Below are 18,621 nucleotides of genomic sequence, written 5' to 3'. Positions count from 1 at the left end.
GGAAGGGGCACTTTTGAGGAAATGGGTGTAGAGTACAGCCCTTTTCTGCACCCTTATGTTTAACTTTTAGAGCTCAAAAGTCAGGAGGTACGAAGAGAGAAGAAGAAAAAAGGCAACAAAGTAAAGACAAACTAGAATTTCTAAAAATTTGCTTAGACTTTAAGCCTCTGAAAGTCACAGGTAAGACTTTCCCGTACAACATTGTTGCATGCTCACATCTGTGTTCGGTCTGCTCAGTCAGTCAGTACCAGGACTCAAACTGTTATGCAACTGTGATGAATTCAGATGTTGGAGTCAAAGTCGTGTCACTCGTCACAAAAAGTAAGGATGTATTCTGAGGTTTTACTATGCAGATGATGCGTCTGACTTTTCATTGCACCAGTGTCTAAAAAATTAGCAAACAAAAAAGTCAAACATCAATATCAATCAAACGTAATGAATGTAATGCAACTCTGATGAATTAAGCAATTGATACGGACACTGAAATAAGCTACACGACTTTAGCATCTGACAACCAAAAGCAAACCAAAACCTGACTTTACAATCCCACTCCAGTCACCTGATCCAAGCGTTCCCAGTGGTCTTTTAAGTATGATGTATTTTAAGCTAAAATAAATAAGAACCGTTGTTTTCTAGGACAGCAGGTCTTTAGAAATGTATTTTTGAATTTTTGAGTTATGGTGTGTGTGTGTGGGGGGGGGGGACTGTTGGTGTGGAGTAAGCCTGCCCTGACTTCCCATCATCCTTTTGTTTACACGCTCTCCCATTAGCTTACAGCGGCCCAGGTGTCAGCTTAGACGAGGCAAGAAAAGATGTACAAGGAGTCGTCTACAAGTGAATGCATTGGAGAGCTTGTGGTCCGCTGACTGTTGCACCCATGTCACAGCTACAGGCTCTTTCTAACAGCATTTTTTTGTCTGCTCCTGATTCACAACAATTTGAATAAAGAAAATAATCAGAAATGCAATTTTAATCTGAATTTCCTTTAGGTATGTCCTCCTTTATTAGAAAAGTGCCACAAGAATGTGTTAAAAACACCAAAAACATATTTTTCATTGGAGTGGGTCTTACAAATCATTAGGTGTGAAATTAGGTGTGTAGAATATGATTGGGAATTTAACGACTATGGCAAATTTTGACGCATTTACTAATTTTCAGAGTTTCAATTTGCTGTTCAAAAAAAGCTTAACATTGTTACTTACATGCCAGGTACAAGGTGCTGCTGGTGTCCTCGTCGAATCTTTTGGTCTCCAGCTGCTGTCCGACTCAATAGACCTTGTTTTCCAAAGGGCATGAAATCACCTCAATCACTCATCTACTTTGCTTTGCTTTTCTGTTTATTTTAATAGGTTAGTTATTTGATAGATGATAAACATAATGATAGGTTTAAAACCTTTACAAAACATAAATCAGTATTTCAATTTAACATTTCAATAAACTTAAAATGTCAAACACATTTCAAAATGCTCTTAAATTTGACTTGGAACCAATAATCAGCATTCAACAGAAAAGAATTTGTCAATTCATTATCAGTCCATACCGGCTGTGTCTTTGGTTTGGTTTCTGGAACTGGAGTGGAATCAGACCAGACAAAGATGCAGGTGTGAGAGATTTTTCAGTGTTGAATGAGGTGAGGTGTTTGTTTATTCTCGACATGAGCATGCCTGGCTCGGGCGGAGATGCTCCCAATTGCTGAGAAATTGACTGAACTTGACAGTCCTGATATTCTCCTCAGTAGATGGTCAATAGATACATTAATCCTCCCTGCCATGCTTGTGGTAACATAAACATTCATGGATTGCCTGAAGAGATGCACAGATAGATAGCAGAAGTGCTTTGACACTGAAGAGGTCAGGTTACTCTGACCTGCTGGTCTTTCTGAAATGTGCTTTTGTTTAAGCAGTAGTGAACAATCTGTAGACATCTGTGACTGATTCACATAAATGTATTCTATAAAGAATTGTAAATTTCATGCTATCTTTGAAAAAACACCACAGGGTTGTTCTGGACAAAAGCTCTGCCCTGTGAAGAAGCCATGGTTTGTCTTCTTGTGTTTATAATCGTGCTCCATCTGCTCAGCCTGGCCATGCTCCTCATAGCCACTCTGGAGAAGGTGAGATAGAAATACAGCTGATCCTGTTCACCTCAATTCTACCCTAGATGTCACTGTTTCACACCATTTATTCTTCCAATCTGTCACTAGCCTGCACGTCTTGCTTTGTACACTGTCTTTTTATTAAAAGTCACTAATGATCACAATGTTTGAAAAATTATTTCACTTTTTTTTCTCCTTTTTTTGTACAGTCCTGGTGGATATGGGAAGATTCAGAAATCACTGATCTCTGGTACAACTGTCTCCATGACAACACCACAGACTCCTGGTTGTGTGCTGCCACGACTGAAAGTGGTAACTCAACAGACGTTGCAGGTTGCCAAAATGTGAAATAAACTGGCAACACTAGTGTGATTCTGTCCTCCCAGACTGGCTCCAGTCTGTTCAGGCCCTCATGGTCCTCTCAGTGGTCTTCTCCTCCGTCTCACTCCTGGTTTTTCTGGGTCAGTTGTTCACTTTGACCAGAGGGAGCCTCTTCTACTTCACAGCTCTGTGTCAGGCTTTTGCAGGTAACATGAGAGTTTTTTTTTCTTCAAAAGGTTTGAAAGGAGCAGTTTTGATGATGTAATGACAAAGGCATGTCTATGGTCCATTAAAATGTATAAATCTCAGTAATTCATGATCCATCAGTGAACATTTTCCAGCAAACATCCTTGACTTTCGGTTGATGGGATGCACGAAATGTAAATATATAAAAAAAAAAACACTCCAACGAAACTCCTGTTTTTGGTATGTTTATTAAGTTCCTTTGGCATTTCTAAAGATGGACATGTCTATATGTAAAAAAATTAAGTTCAAAATTGCGTTTCTGAGTATTTCTTTATTCAAATGGTTGTGAAGAGGTTAATTTCTCTGAACTACTACCGCTCTGCAGAAATTATGTTCTGGAAAACGACAGGATTTTTGATTTCTTTTTTAGGGAATAGAGCATAAAGTCTACAAACTATCAAAGAAACCGTCATTCAAGTCTAAAAATGACTTCCTTTAAATTAAAAATAAAATTCAGATTGTTTTCATTTCACTTGTCAAAATTAAGAACTTCGACGACACTTGCTGCTCCCTGATCTTTTCTTTATAACTTGCAGGTTTCACAGATTTTGCAGCCTGCCTCATCTTCGCCTTCCACAGAAAAGAAATCTTAAGTGCTTCCAGAGATCTGAGCAGAGGACGCTTTGGCTACTGCTTTGTTCTGGCATGGCTGTGTGTTCCTCTCCTGCTTGTTACTGGAGTCCTGTATATTCATCTGCGCAAAAAGCAATGACCCATGAAAATAAAATAAAATAAAATAAAAGGGGAAAAATCTCTGTTCATTTTTTTAACATGTCCAGTTAGCAGCAGGAACGTCTTAAACAGTTTGGTTTTTGGCCAAAATTCTTAACTGCAATATTCAATTTTATTTATTTAGCCCAATATTACAACAATAGTCATCTCAATGGGCTTCATAATGGTAATTATATAGTAAACATAAAATTATAAAGAACATGAAGAATTCAAGTGGTAATAGCTAAACCAAACAGACTAGGCTAAACAGGGCATCCCTGCCCTTAGACCCTCCTTCTTGGTAAGGAAAAACTCCTAAAAAATAAAAACGGATTTCGGGAAAAAAAAGAAGAAACCTCAGGGATGCCCACATGAAGGAGGATCCTCTCCCAGAACGGACAGGTGATGTACCAGAACTCTTGGAGAAGAATTAGCTACAGGTTTACATAGTCCAGCAGATGGGCTTCATACAGATGGAGTTGGAGAACGGCTGGAGGCGCGAGACGAGCCAGAGACAGGATCCACAGCGGATGACGCTGTCATCGATGTCTCAGGAAGATGAAGGTCAGATGAAGAGAGGTGATGGGTGATTGAAAACAAAAGATTTATTGAAGGAGAGCTGCAGGGAATCCAGGGGGGGAAAGAGTTATAGGCAGGTTGGAGGTCAAGGAGGGGCGAGGTCAGAACAGTCTGATTGGTTCCAGGTCAGAGCAGAACAGAAATAAAAGGATCCAATTAGGCCAGGAGTAAAAGGTCAGGAACGCAAACTCAGATGTGGACTCAATACCACTTGAGGTAAGCAGACAGACTGGCATGGAAAAGCTGGAGGAACCAGTCTTAAATGCTGCTGGGGTGATGAGTTGCAGGTTTGTCAGGATACCCTGCCTCATTCTGGACACCTGTGGAGGAGAAATAAGGAAAGGGTGAGCAACAGAACCAAAAGGGAATGCACCTACAGTAATAGAAACAGGAGAGGGCAGGAACTGTCATGGCCGGACAGATAAGGATGCAGAGCTAATGAACAGGCAGATGGTCAGCGTCTCTCAGTGGCTTGTAAATAATTGGTTGTCCTTAGATTTTTCCCAAACTGTTTCAATGTGCTTTTCACTACAGCCGAAACCCACAGATTGCCTCTGGATGCAAATTCACTGTCAACCGGTCAATCCAAATGACAATACTGGACACAAAGCAGGACGCTCACGGTGTGGTCAGTTTTTAAGAAATGTTTTAAATGATTTTTTTAGATAAACATTTTTTATGAAAGCGTATTGCATTCAAATTACGTAAAAAAAGACCACCTTTTCTTTCAGTTGAATGTTATGTGCTTCCATAAAGATTAAATCTAGTGACAAACAATAAAACAGTTACTTTGATAATAAAACATGCATACATTGAAAATATGTAGAACGTGTTGCACTTGTGTTCTTACAGATCAGTGTGTTGTAGTTCTGAGTCTTAGCTATAACAAAGAGTCACAATGAAATGGAAAAACAATTCCTTGTGTGTTTGTGTTGGCTGAGGTCAGTGTGAACGAATGCAGGAAATTGGTCTGTAAATTACCTATTAGAAAGACAGACAGACAGACAGACAGATAGACAGATAGACAGATAGACAGATAGATAGATAGATAGATAGATAGATAGATAGATAGATAGATAGATAGATAGATAGATAGATAGATAGATAGATAGATAGATAGATAGATAGATAGATAGATAGATAGATAGATAGATAGATAGATAGATAGATAGATAGATAGATAGATAGATAGATAGATGGATAGATAGATAGAAACTGGCGGCCGTGGTGCAGCGGGCGGTCGACCCATGATCGTAAAATTGCAGGTTCGATTCCCGCCTTGCACGCCCATGTGTCGAAGTGTCCTTGGGCAAGACACTGAACCCCAACTTGCCTCTGGTGGGAGGTTGGCGCCAGTGTTCGGCAGCGGAGCCGCCATCAGTGTGTGAATGTGTGTGTGACTGTGTGTGTGCATGGGTGAATTGGACTGTGACTGTAAAGCGCTTTGGGCCTTCGAAAGAAGGTAGAAAGCGCTATATAAGTATACGCCATTTACCATTTACCATAAAATAAGATAGCAGTTCATATCATGCAGGTTCATTTATTAAACAGCCTGGTAGCTGAAGGGACAAATGATTTCCTAAAGCATTCTGTCCTGCAGTGTAGTTAAAGGAGCCTATTACTCCGTGTGCTCCTCTGTGCAGACATTGTGTCATGCAAGGGATGTCTAGGATTGTCCAGGATGCTTTGAGTCAAGGCCCTCATCCTCTTCTGCAACACAGTTCCCACAGAGTCCACCCTCCTCCCGATGACATATGCACACCTCTTTATCAGTTTGTCCAACCCATTGCAATCCCTTGTGGTCATACTGCCATCCCAGCATACAACCTCACGGAAGCATAGAAGACAGCACTCGCCACAACCGACTGATAAAAGAGGAGCAACATGTCGGTAGACACATCAAAGGACATAGCTTTCTCAGGAAGAACAGCCAACTCTGTCTTTTCTTATTCAGAGCCTGAGCCTGAGCCTGCTCTGCCCAGTCCAGTTTGTGGTCAAGGTGCACACCCAAGTACTTATAGGAGCTCGACGGCCTGTGGACATTGGTTACATCAGAAATTGTAACTACGTTTTTTGTCCTGTCCCTTTTAAATAAATAAATAAAAAGAAAAATGACCATTCAAAGTAAGTTACTACTTGAAATGATTTGAACCATCTGCTAACATCAAGCACAAGTAGACAAAAGACAACAGTCCGCTGGGACTTCTATCCCAGTATTGTGTATCATGAGTAATAGAAACAATTAAATATGAACAAATGAAACCAATGCTGGTGTACTGTGATTATTGTGCAGTACTCAAATGACTTGATCCTGTTTTTCTTTCAGAACACACCTTATTGCTCAGCTTCATTGAGTAGTTACAGTGTTTAGAAAAGGGCTGAACTCGTCTCACATCCTCTTCAATGCTGAGTTAAGCACTTCATGTGAAATAAAGAGCCAGAGTAATCTCCTGACGTCACAAAGCGCTGATGAAGAAGCTGCTCCCTCTTTTTCAGTTGATCTTTCTGCAGAATGGGAGCACTTTTATCTATTAATCTACTTTCGACACCCACTTCCAGCTACTTAGGCCGACAGGGTTTTGCTGGAATTCTGCAGTAGCTGAGGGCAGGTTGCCAGTCCATCACAGAATTCACAATTAACGGCAATCTGCCCTGTCAATGGCAGTTACTCAGAAAGATGCCTCTTGGCAGATTGCCATCAAAGTTACATGGAAGATTAATTTCTGCAGAACTGAAAAAGAAACAGATTTTTATTTTTTGTGTTTGTCCAGGAAGTCTGAATGTTGCTTGTAAACACAATGGTCAGGCTGAACCAGTCCAAAAAGCAAACTATAAGGTAAATGGCTAATGCACAGATGTGGAGATCATTCAGGTCTCGCACACACAGGTGGAGAATGGACTAAAACAAGAGAACACAAGGCAATGCATTCATCAGTATGGAGTCTGGAAAGTCTAAGAAAACAAAATGGAGTGATGACGGAGTAAAACAGTGTGTCAGCTCAACTAAATGAGTGGAATGTCAGCAACAAGGAGTGGAAAGCAAGAGGAGTGTAGTGACACTCGGGAAGGGGAGGAGACAAGTGCAAAGTAGCTACTGAGAGCTCAGGAGGGACGTTTAGACCTGAGACACAGGTTCAAAAACACAACAAAGACAGACAGACCCAGTGCCTCAAAGTTCCGCCGCGTTTTTCAGTTTGGGGGGCAAAACTTCAGCTAACCTGGACATATGTTCACGGTTTTGATCTCAAAGAGCTTGAGTGAACCCATCAAGAGGATCTTCCAGACATTGAGCAGTGTTTTGGACAGCTGTTGACAGCATGGGGGTTCCTTTTTAGAGTTTGGACGAAGAACCACCACGATTTAACCGCTGCTGACTCAGATGACCTGGAAGTTCTTTGGACAAGACTCTGAAAGACAACAAACAAAACCTGCAGATATGTCGAACTCACAAGAACTGAGCTTAGACGAAAACGTTGTTTTCCTGCCGGTGGACGAGTCCTCCACTGAGTTCCTTCACTGTGAACGGGAGCGTGAAGCAGTGGAGGAACTCCTGAGTGCAGGACCTGAGGCCTTCTACTGCAGCGTTGGACCAGAGTGTTTTGGCTGCTTTTTATCTCCTAAAGAGGTCAGCCAGATGACCAACTGGGTTCAGAACAGGGTTGAGCCAGAAGCGGAAAATGGAGTGGAAAGGAACACACTGACGGAGGACTACTGCTCCACTTACTTTCCTGAGCCTTTTGACTTTCCAGCCCCAAATCTGGACCTGGGATGGCCGGAGGACCAGCCATGCGGGAAGAACAGCCTAATGGTTTACAGCAGCCCACCTGTTGAGGGACAGCCGCCTGTCAGGGAGATCATAAGAACACATTTGCAAGAAGCTAAAAAAGTAAGAAATGCTAAAATGTTTGATTTCATTTTTAGGTAAACGGTACACCAAAACATCCCAGAGGGAGCAGATTTTATTACCTCTGTTTTTGTATGTTATAGTCTTTACAAAATAAGATAATAATAATGCAAATAATATTAGAATTTGTTTAATGTATTTAAGTTTTTTTTCTGCAATTGATAAATCATTTAAACAGAAATGGTTATGCCCATGTTTGGTTTCAGCTTCCTCTAGATATTTGTAATGCAAGTTTGTAAAGTATTGAATGTTTCATACAAGTAGCAAGTCCAAAATTGAAATTCTGTTTTCAACGTCAATTGAAAAAGAAACGGCATCATATGGCCAAAATACAAAACCTCCTGTGTGCGAATGGTGAGAACGGGCAGCTGCCTATAACTATGTAACCACAAGTGGGCCCAATTCTGGACCTCCTCCCCTCCAATTCCTCCCGTGCCCGTCCCTAGCCTGGATAAAATACAGGGTTGTGGGAGGTAGGGCATCTGGCGTAACCTCAACCCCAAGAAATCTCTGCCAAAACTGGTGAAAGCTGACTTGGTATGGCGACACTTAAAGCGATATGCTGAAAGGTGAACAACAACATTAAATGGCAGAAACATTTTAGGTGAATCTGGAAGAAAATCCTGCCCTTTTAATGGCAGAAAGGTCCCAGGACAAAAGCCTCCAATCACCACTGACTGGAACATTTGAAACACATTTTTCTTGTTTCGTGAAAAATAATTTTCAGTTATGGAGTTTTTGTATTTTGTCCAATCAATATTCTATACTTTTTGTGTTTGTAAAACGCAAAGTTTTTTTAATACTTAAAATATACAGAGGATTGCGCTTGCTGCACCTTTGCTTCGGGCTCTGGGGGTGGGGTTGTAGCACCTAGGGGGGCCTACCTGTGACCCAGGCAGGGTCATTGGCCTCCCGGGCGGGGGGTGATTGGTGGTCGGTGGTTGGGGTCCTACATTCTGGGGGGGGGGGGCGTCCCTGGCTGGGTTCCTCCCCGGCCACGTGGATTTGGGTGGCTGGAGATGAGGGCTGGTGAGTTCCATGGCGCCCCTGCTGTGCTGCACACTCAGCCAGCTCAGAGAGGGGCTGGAGGAAGGGGTTCAGACGGGCTGTTATTCCTCTTTACACTAACATCACACTAGAGCAGTGGAAGGATGAAAAGAAATTGTATGTGTAGCAGATGAACTAATACTTAATCAACATAAATTAAAATGAATAAAAAATGATTCAAAGGGAAATAAGGGTTAAATAAATTACATTTAAAAAAGGTCTCTCCCAGATTTTAACTGGTTTACACTTATAGGGACCACTGATGAACGTAACCACCCATTTTAAACGCACCTCTGTCAGTCTTGGTGGGGCTGACAGGCGGGCTGTGCGGGGTGCTGTGTGGGCTGGTCATGGGTGGCTCTGGCTCACTTCTGGGGGTGGGGGACTCAGGACCACTTGGTGGTGGCGTGCCTCTCGTCTGGGCGGCGGTCTATGTCTCGGGTGGTCGGGCGTTGGGTCTGGGCCTGGGAAACCTGGGGGGAAGGGCAGGTCCCTTCACAGCTTGGGGCCCCTGCCCTGCATGCTCTTTGTTCCCTTTGGCCCTCGGCCGGGGGCCTGTGGGGGCGTGACCTCCCGCTCCGTTCCTATGGTGGGGGTCTTGTGCGCTTGTGGGTGACCTGTGAGCATCTGTCTGTCGGGCAGCATTTGACAGCATTTTTTTTAATAGAATTGAATCTTTCACAAACTTTGCTTTGCAGGTAATCGCCATAGTGACAGACAGTCTGACAGACAATACTGTTATCAATGATTTACACATGGCTGCCTCCGGTGGAGTCCCTGTCTACATTATTCTCAACAAAAGGTCTGCCCAGGAGAATTTCACCCTCTGCAGACTGCGACATCCAGTAAGCCACCAGGCAAACACACACCTTTACAAGTTTTGGTCAGACAAGACAAACATTTTTATTCAGGTGTACGTCAGCGTTATTAACACCTCAACACATTGCATATGTTCTCCAAGATTGTTATCTCTTCAGCTGAAAAGGTATCTTTGAACTTTTACATGCCAAGAATGTAAAGAGTCAATTTTGCCTCACTAAGCTAAACTGGTTTCCCAGCATTCAGATTCAGCTGCTTGTTGCACAAGTGATGACAACGAAGAAAAAGCAGAAGCAGGATGTTTTCAGGTGAAACAATTAATGAACGCATGCCACGGTTCACCACTATTGCATCATTTTTCTTTAAGGCTATGCTTAACTGTTTTTGCGTAAGAAAAACTAACAAATTGTTTATTTTATTTATCAATTTCATATTTTTGTATCATCAAACAGCTGGCGCCTCACTGGCAGGTGCAGAAGGGTTTTGGGTAAAATGCATTTACTGCACAATTTAATGCAATTAATGCATGTTTAAGGCTTTTCTGCACTCTTTTGGATTTTTCTATCAGCCAATGTCAGTATCAGCTCAGCATTCAGCTTTTAGTTGAATTTTCCTTGTTGCTTATACTAAGTCATTATTCTTGAGAGAGATTCACACACACACAAAAATCCTTAGACTATGACAAAGCTCCATTACCTAGCTATGTTTAGAGCTTTTAGATACAAAAATTAATAAACATGCTTCTGATAGTTTAATAACTTTAAAATACCAAAGTTCTTTATTTTTTCTTTTTCTTTCTTTCAGTCTTTGAGACTTACAACCAGGAAGTTAACTGACTTTTAGGAATCAAACCTGTTATGCCCAAGAAACACTTTAAGGAACTAATGGCATCAGAGTAAAATACTTTTTTTATTAAATGAAAAAAAAAAAAGACTTTGTTGAAACAGGAAGAAACAAAAACAATAACTTCTACCAAAACAAAACAAAAGGGACATCGAAGCACAGAACCCTGGACATGACATTCAAAAAATAAATAAATCGAAAGTTTCTCCAAAGTAATGATTTGTGGCCACAGAGTAGTATTGCATATACACAAATTAGTAGTATCTTCAAATCCTAATATTATATGTCTGCCAAAAAAACAAATGTGTGCACACAAAATGCTAAAATATGGCCACAATGCTAATTTGTGTCAACAAAAAGCTAATTTGTGATGAGCATTGCTCGTTGCAACAAATGCTCAGTTGTGCCAACAATTTAGCATTTTGTGGGATCTATTGTGCCAAAATTCTCATTTATGGTCTCATTTCTGACCTGAAACCCCAATTTGTGCACATAAAATACTAAATTGTGCCAACATAACACTAAATGCTAATTAGTTAAAACAGAATGCTAATTTGTGTCCACTAAATACTATTTTGTGCCCAAAATGATTATTTGTTTAAACAAAATGTTCTTTTGTAGCACAAATGCGCACATAATTTTACAAAATGCTAAATTGTGCAAACAAAACGCTATTTTTTGCCCATAATGCGAATTATTTCAAACAAAATGCTAAATCATTTCAACAAAATCCTAATTTGGGCCCACAAAGTACTAATTTCTGTCCAAAAAACCTAATGGTGGCACAAAAAAGGCTAATTTGTTCCCACAAAGGGCTAATTTGCGCACAGAAAATTCTCATTTCTGTTGACAAAATACTAATTTGTACACATAAAATGCTTATTTGTGGTGAGAACATGCTAATCTGAACACATAAAATGCTTATTTGTGCCCACAAAGTACTCATTTCTGTGCAAAAGGTGATAATTGTTGTATACAGAATGCAGATTTGTCATGTCTTCTAGGTGATAACTTTATGGGCCTTTTAGTATAAAAAAAACAACTAAAATACGGTCAAAAGATTTACCAATTCTTCGAATGGACCAAGTTTATATCCTTATGCAGAACTCAAAAAAAAGTTTGAGTTGAATGCAAGTTGAGATTTTTTTTGCCTTGTTTTGTCTGACAGAACATGAGGGTTCGTGTTCTTGGAGGAAAAACCTTTTATTCAAGAACTGGAAGAAAGATAGTCGGAGAGCTAAAAGAGAAATTCCTATTGGTGGATTTGAAGACAGTGATTCTTGGCAGCTACAGGTAAGCAGACATCCCTCTGCAGCTCCTTTGGGTCCGCATGGCTTTTGACTGACATGCCGATGTTCCCTTCACAGCCTCACCTGGACAGACGCCCACCTTCATCGACAGCTGATCACTGTCCTGACAGGATCAACTGTTGACTGGTTTGACACAGAGTTTAGGACTCTCTATGCTGATTCATTCCCGGCTCCTGACTCCTTGATGCTCCCAGGAAACGTGCTTCTTCGAGTACCCGACAAGCTTAAAAACTCCACCCATCCTCGGTTTCAAAAACGTCTGTCTGTGGAGCAAGAGATTCCCACCATTCCATCCCCAGCTAAAGAAATCCTCCTGGACTGGAAAGACATGGGCTTTTATCACGAAAACAACAGCAGCCAAGAAAGTCTTGATATCCATGAGGAAAGTTTGTCAAAGCAAACATCACAGCACAAAGACAACAAAGACAAGTCCTATATTGAAAAAATTACATACCATGGACACCATTTTAAGGACGAGATAAGGTATGACAAATAAAAGTTGCTATGCAAAGCGATTCAGAATAAGTTTTGAAGCATTTAAATGATCTGAAATCCCCCAAAAAGTTCCTTTAATTGAGGAAAAACACCTACTTTAACCTGCTTAATTTTAACAAAGTACCAAAAAACATCTAGCAGACAGTCTGACAACAGTAAGACTGTCTTTGGTGCAATTTCTGAGTCTCGTCACAGCCAGCAGTGTCTTTATGCTTGTTGATTTTTTTTTTTCAGTATAACTTTACAGATTGTGATTTTTGTCTTTTCATAGCAATATTGAACCAAGTTTCACCCAGACAGTAGATGCAAAGAGGTTAGAAAGGTAAGAGAAAAGAAAAAAAAGGAGTATCCCAGAATCTAACAATTCTAATAATAGAATTTGAAACATATGAATGTCTTTGTGCTGCAGACTAGATCACAAAATAGAAAAAGCTCTTTGCAGACAAGCCAACAAAGAGAAACACAATTATTTACACAACGGATCTACAGAACCAGATGATGAAGTTTCAGAAACATACAAGGAGAGACGGCCGATCATAAGAAGGTATACATTTTTAGAAAAGAGAAATACCACCGAAACATCTTCCAGAGTAAGTGACTCATCACTGTGGTCAAAAAAATGAATATACAGAATCAGAGAAACTGATACGGATTTTTTCCTTCCATTCAGAGGTCTTTAGTCTTAGATGAACCAAAATATGAATGTCACAGGTATACGAATGACATTCTGAAGACAATCATGACGGGAACTGAGAGAATGTTAAGAAGGAAATCTGACCCCCTGTCGTCAGACATGACTTCTACGAGGACTGGAGGTCTGGTGCCAGGGATTCAAGGAGGCGTGAGTGCTGTTGTGTTTAACTGAGAAATCTTAACGCTCTCTTCCTTTAAGTCCTACTCTTTATCCCAAATGTACAGTGGCCCTGAAGTGCGAAGAACAACAAAAAAATCACTTGACGTGATTTTTTTTTTAAATATCACAACAACATTTTTAAAAAAAAGCAAAGCAAGTAATAATAGAAAAGACTTGTCATTTTAGAAATAAAAAAATCCAGTAACCAAAACATAATTCCCAAAAAATAAACGTTCCGGAAAACAAAATTAATTTCCGAAAATCAATATTAAATGATTCAATGAAGTTCATTGTGTCTATAAGTTCTATTAAGCACTTAAATTGCTTTTTTATCAGACACTGGGTTTGTTTTGTGTAAAACCTACCGACATGTTTCGGCGGAATGCCTTCCACCTTCGTCAGGGTCGTCATCAGATGGTGGCGTGAAAACAAAGACATAAAAATAAAAATACACAGGAAACCAACTCACACAGACCAATATTTATTATGGACCTCAGAACATCCTACCACTCACAAAATATCTGTCGTAAGAACCTTGTTTGAGCGTGCAGAGCTGGTAACGGACGGGGAGGACAAAACGGAGGAGAAGAAACACATAAAAAATGCACTAACCAGGTGTCAATATCCTCAATGGGCCATAAAAAAGGGACAAACACAGGTGGAGCAGAGGAAATGCAAGGAAGTAGAGAAGGAAAAACTGAGGAAAAAAAACAGAAAACAAAGGAATGGTTACATTGCCATACATCAGAGGAATCACAGAACGCATCCAAAGAGCCATGAAAAAGCATCACATCAGCACCCCACTGAAACCGTATAAAAAACTCAGGCAACTACTGGTTCACCCAAAAGATAAGATTGAACAAAATAAAAAATGCAATGTCATTTATGAAATCCCATGTCACACCTGCAATAAAACATACATCGGAGAAACAGGACGCTCCTTCATCACAAGAAAAACAGAACATCAAAAAGAATGCGAAAAGGAAACAAACAAAATACTAACAAGAGCCAGACGACAACAGGCAGTTCAAGAAAACATGAAATCAGCCATAACGGATCACTGCAAACAAGAAAACCATATCATGGACTGGGAAAAGGCCAAAGTCCTCCGCACCGAAGACAACAGACACCGCAGATGGATCATGGAGGCGGTGGAGATCAGAAAACGAGCCCACACTTCCATGAACCGGGATGAGGGGGCTTTCCTGCTCTCTCACACCTGGAGCAACATCCTCCAGAGAAAGACGGACATCAAGGGGCGGAGTCACTTGTCAAAGTTTGACAGGTGACTCCGCCTCAGTCACAAATCAGCTGTTTTTAAAGACGTCACACGCCACCATCTGATGACGACCCTGACGAAGGTGGAAGGCATTCCGCCGAAACATGTCGGTAGGTTTTACACAAAACAAACCCAGTGTCTGATAAAAAAACAATGTAAGTGCTTAATCAATATTAAATGTTAAAAAATGAAACAAAAAAGGTAATATCTATAGGACATCACTGACTGGATGATGACATTTGTCCATCATTTAAACTTGACACGAAGCGATACTGGAAGTGCTCATCCAATCAGCAATGTCCCAGAGTACCAACTTTTTCCGGTTCCGTATTTTGTTATTTTTTTAGTTTTTTTTTTACGTTTCATTTTTAATTCTAGAAATTGATTTTGTTTTCCAAAACATTTTATTTTTATTACGTTTAACATTTTTTGGGATGTGTTTTGGGTTTGTGGAATTCTAAACTGTAAATTTTTTCTATTTACTGTTTTGTTTTTTAAGTGTTGTTGAGATCTTTGATATTTTTTTGCCTCCATTGATATGTTTGGTGTGATTTGCACTTTAGGAGCACCGTACAGATGAGGAGGAGACAGAACAGAAAGAAAACTTGTGGTGAAAGATTTGTGTCCACTGTTGACAGTAAAAAACAATTTTCACAGTTTTTGAACAAAATTACTATAAGCAGTAAAACAATGTCATAAAAACATTTAATAATGTTTTTACCTAAGTTTTAGATAAGTGACAACATCCAAATTCTGCTTAACACAGAAATTCAAAGAATGTTCAAAACAAACAAAACTGAGACTTTTAGTAGGAACTGTGGATGCCATGTAAACCTTTTGCCGTTTGTTTTTTGCTTGTGTGACAGTTTCTTATGGATCAAATGACACCGGCATCAATACTTTTTAAGACAAGAAACCCAGAGACCAGAGCCATGAGGTCAAAGGTGTCGTACTTGAGAAGAGCATCGGATGACAGGACAAACTTTTACATGCCGCATGGAGATGAGTAAAGTTTATCGAATTTATTTGAAAATGAAGGACAAAAGGACTCATTCACAGCACAGATGGACGCTTAAACTGAAACTTCAAAATAAAACCAAAACTTTAAAAAGATAAAAAATCTAATGCATGGTGTGCAGAGAAATGTCACTTCTTCTTACTGCCTTTTACGCCTTGAGACGCTTAAGGCAGCAACAAAATCTTTCCATTTCTGATGGTCGCGGGCCAAGGTAGATGGTTCCCCAGGTGTGTCCAAATCCTTTCAGCTCGGCTTCTCCTGTTCGGCGCCAGGTGATCTTCGGCCGTCCTCTTTTTAAATCTTTTTCCATCTGGTGTCCACTGTCTTTATGATCGTGTTTTCTTCACTCCTGAGTACATGTCCAATCCATGTCCAGCGTCTTTTGAAGATAATTGTATGATTGTTTTCTTGATTGCTGCAGGAGAATAGATCTTCATTGGAAATCTTTTGGGGCCAGCATAATTCTTAATATCCTTCTCAATATTCCTGTGTGGAAGTTAGAGAGTTTAGTCAAGTCTTGCAGTGGCATTCTCCAGCACTCTGCTCCATACAGTGACACTGACAGAACGCCGCTGTTGCAGAGTCTCAGTTTTGTTACTTGTTTTTTTGTTTTTTCAGTTTTGCTGTGATGATGTCCAAATGTTGTTCATGCTGATGAATGTAACCCTTGCTTTGTTAATCCTGTTCTGTATGTCCTTATTACTTCCACCTTCTGACGTGATGATGCTACCCAGGTGTGAAGATGTGGTAAATCCTAGTCATTTACCTTGATGGGGCTGTGACCTAGTATTCAAGGTCAAGATCTCTGACTTTTTTTGGTTGATTTTGGGACCGACTTGAGATCCAAATCGACTCAACTGGCCAGTCCTGTCCTGCGTGTGTCTGGATATATGATTTTAAGATAAAAATGTGACATCTCTCATCTTAAAAGCTTAAAAACAATGTATTTTAATTGTTATCAACTTTCTCACCCATCTCACACATTATAGATGCACTTTGGAAGAAAGCGAGATGTGTTGAAAAAGAAAACATCAGAAAAACAAGTAAAAGTCTTGTTTAGCACTTATTAATTTGAACAAAAGTTTTAAGATTTTTTGCATGTCATTGGTTTAAGACGAACTCTTTCACTGAAGAACAAAGTGAGCGTAAGAAGAAAGGCGCCGTCCCAGTCTCCAAACACAGACACTGGCCTCTCTGCATTCATTTTCCTATCAAACTGACTGTGTGACACTTTATTCTATATTTATATGTGAAACGTTTATATATGGAAAAGAAATAAAAACAAATATTGCTGTGCTGCTTTCTGCTTGTTTGCCTGGTTTTTAAAGAGAAAATGTGAGCTCTATTTATGAGCAAAACAATATTACAAACCAACAATCCAATTAAGACTTTTTTCATAATTTCTGAAGTGAATCGTCCTATAAATCATAACTGTTTTAGGCCCTGTTTGATTAAATACTTTTAAATCTTTAAGTTTTTTTGTTGTGCAAAGATGGCTCTGTAATCTCAGAGTAGATACAGGTTGTTTTGCTTTTTTTAAATTTAAGCTCCAGATCAGAAAAACTGACCCACAGATACAACGTTTTATCACACTTCCTGAGTTGTGAGTCTGTAATGTGACGCCGTAAAAGTAACATTGCCTGTTATTTATCAGCATCTAACTTTGTAATTATACCTTCCATCCATTTTCTTAACCAACTATGGCCCTCACGGGGTCCCGGGGTTGCTGGAGCCTGTCCCGGCGACTGTAGGGCAAATGCGGTGTACACCCTGGACAGAGTCAGAGTTAATATTATAGTAAAGAATTACAAGAAATATAAAAACAGAACAAAAAATAGTAAAACTTTGTTTTAAAGCTATTGTCTTTGAGCTTCAGCGCTAAAAGCTGCATCAGCTAAATGTCTCTTAAATGCAAAACAAACATTTTAACCATCTGTGCTCTCAGTGGCTTTCAGAAGAACTATAGTGAGTCAGCATTCTGTGGAAAATGTGGAGTTTCAAGTTTGGAAGTTCCAAGTTCTTCCTGCTGCAGGTCAACCATGACCTGCTGTGTGGATAAGAATTGTGATTCCGCTTTACTGACATTAGAGAAGGTTATGTCATTTACAAGTTTCTGTGTAATGCAGCATTGCCAGATCACAATCTTGTAGATGTTCTTAAGTAATTAACAATCAATCACGCATTTGTCACTGATGCTTCATTCCAAAATGCACCTGCTGTGATATGTCTGTGAAGTCAATCTGCATTTTTGAAACTTTTTGAAACTTGCAACAGAATTGGATGTGTGACATTTCTGGTTCAAGGAGAACAGTCAACTGAGTTTGCACCTCTGGAACACCGTGAAATAAACACAATAGAACCTTTACTTCATGCACCATGTTTCTGAACATGAAAGGGCAAAAGAATTAGGCTGCAGTTAAAAAACAGTAAAGCATTAAAAGAAGCCTTAAAACTGCAAAAGATGATGCTGACGTCAAAATTAACCTCATGAAATCTACTGAAAGTTAAAGGGGAGAAAGAAGTGAACTTTCTAAGTTTTTAACTTCCAGAATCCCATTTTGATTAAGCAGCTGACCATTTTCCCTAAAAAATTATTCTCACTGAACAAAGCACAAAATCAGGCAATGCCTATTGGGAACGATGTATTGTTTCTTCACTCAAGCATACTCATTTGTGTTCACACAATGACGGCATTGGACAGTGTGATTTCTATTGTAAAAGGGATTTTTACAAAAGATAAAGAGGTTGGTGGTTCCAGGGCCTTTGTCATGGTGCCTCTGGCAGTCCCTCCTCCCCCTCCCCTCTCAGCTCTGCTCTGCCCTCATCATTGGAATCAGTTTTGGACACTCACCTCATCTACTACTAGCCCACATAAGGAGATCCAGCCCCAGTATTCATCACCAGTTTGTTGCTCCTAATGGTCCATTTCCACGAGTGTGAAACAATCCTCTCCAAGAGCTGCCACGCATTACTCCTGCCACGCCACGACTCTCGCTTCATTTCGTATCCAGCCACGATGAAACTCTGACGTCTGCTCAGATAGTCTCCCTGGATAGATAGTCTCCCTGGATGGCATAAGTTTAGCCCCCTATTCCACAGTT

At 40.1% G+C, this 18,621-nt stretch overlaps 2 protein-coding genes across 3 annotated transcripts; both read left to right on the top strand.

Moving 5' to 3' along the window:
- The first annotated feature begins 46 nt into the window (after nt 1–46).
- emp3a (epithelial membrane protein 3a (MAM blood group)) lies at nt 47–3,399 on the top strand. Of its 2 annotated transcripts, none has more exons than XM_004068634.5 (5): nt 47–180; nt 1,998–2,113; nt 2,305–2,407; nt 2,482–2,622; nt 3,199–3,399. In XM_004068634.5, exons 2-5 carry the CDS (start codon nt 2,036–2,038, stop codon nt 3,372–3,374), a joined length of 498 nt encoding a protein of 165 aa, XP_004068682.1. In that variant the 5' UTR covers nt 47–180; nt 1,998–2,035; the 3' UTR covers nt 3,375–3,399. The 2 variants fall into 2 exon arrangements, with proteins under 2 accessions (XP_004068682.1, XP_078804110.1); XM_078947984.1 differs by lacking the exon at nt 47–180 and adding an exon at nt 1,827–1,850.
- A 1,903-nt stretch (nt 3,400–5,302) lies between these two features.
- Nucleotides 5,303–16,820, top strand: fam83e (family with sequence similarity 83 member E). Its single transcript, XM_004068633.5, has 8 exons — nt 5,303–7,838; nt 9,602–9,748; nt 11,734–11,858; nt 11,933–12,358; nt 12,642–12,692; nt 12,780–12,960; nt 13,041–13,211; nt 15,369–16,820. Exons 1-8 carry the CDS (start codon nt 7,332–7,334, stop codon nt 15,510–15,512), a joined length of 1,752 nt encoding a protein of 583 aa, XP_004068681.2. The 5' UTR covers nt 5,303–7,331; the 3' UTR covers nt 15,513–16,820.
- The last annotated feature ends 1,801 nt before the right edge of the window (nt 16,821–18,621 follow it).

This window comes from Oryzias latipes, chromosome 5 (assembly GCF_053564925.1).
Source record: "Oryzias latipes strain Hd-rR chromosome 5, Olatipes_Hd-rR_3.1".
Taxonomy (NCBI): Eukaryota; Metazoa; Chordata; class Actinopteri; order Beloniformes; family Adrianichthyidae; genus Oryzias; species Oryzias latipes.
This window is presented reverse-complemented; position numbering and strand designations above follow the sequence as displayed.

Excerpts from the sequence above, each read along its gene's own strand:
- emp3a (XM_004068634.5), top strand. The coding sequence starts at position 2,036 with ATGGTTTGTCTTCTTGTGTTTATAATCGTGCTCCATCTGCTCAGCCTG. Across the intron at positions 2,114-2,304 it reads TCATAGCCACTCTGGAGAAG|TCCTGGTGGATATGGGAAGA; the intron begins GTGAGATAGAAA and ends TTTTTTGTACAG. Across the intron at positions 2,623-3,198 it reads TCTGTGTCAGGCTTTTGCAG|GTTTCACAGATTTTGCAGCC; the intron begins GTAACATGAGAG and ends TATAACTTGCAG.
- fam83e (XM_004068633.5), top strand. The coding sequence starts at position 7,332 with ATGACCTGGAAGTTCTTTGGACAAGACTCTGAAAGACAACAAACAAAA. Across the intron at positions 12,359-12,641 it reads CATTTTAAGGACGAGATAAG|CAATATTGAACCAAGTTTCA; the intron begins GTATGACAAATA and ends GTCTTTTCATAG. Across the intron at positions 12,693-12,779 it reads GATGCAAAGAGGTTAGAAAG|ACTAGATCACAAAATAGAAA; the intron begins GTAAGAGAAAAG and ends TTTGTGCTGCAG.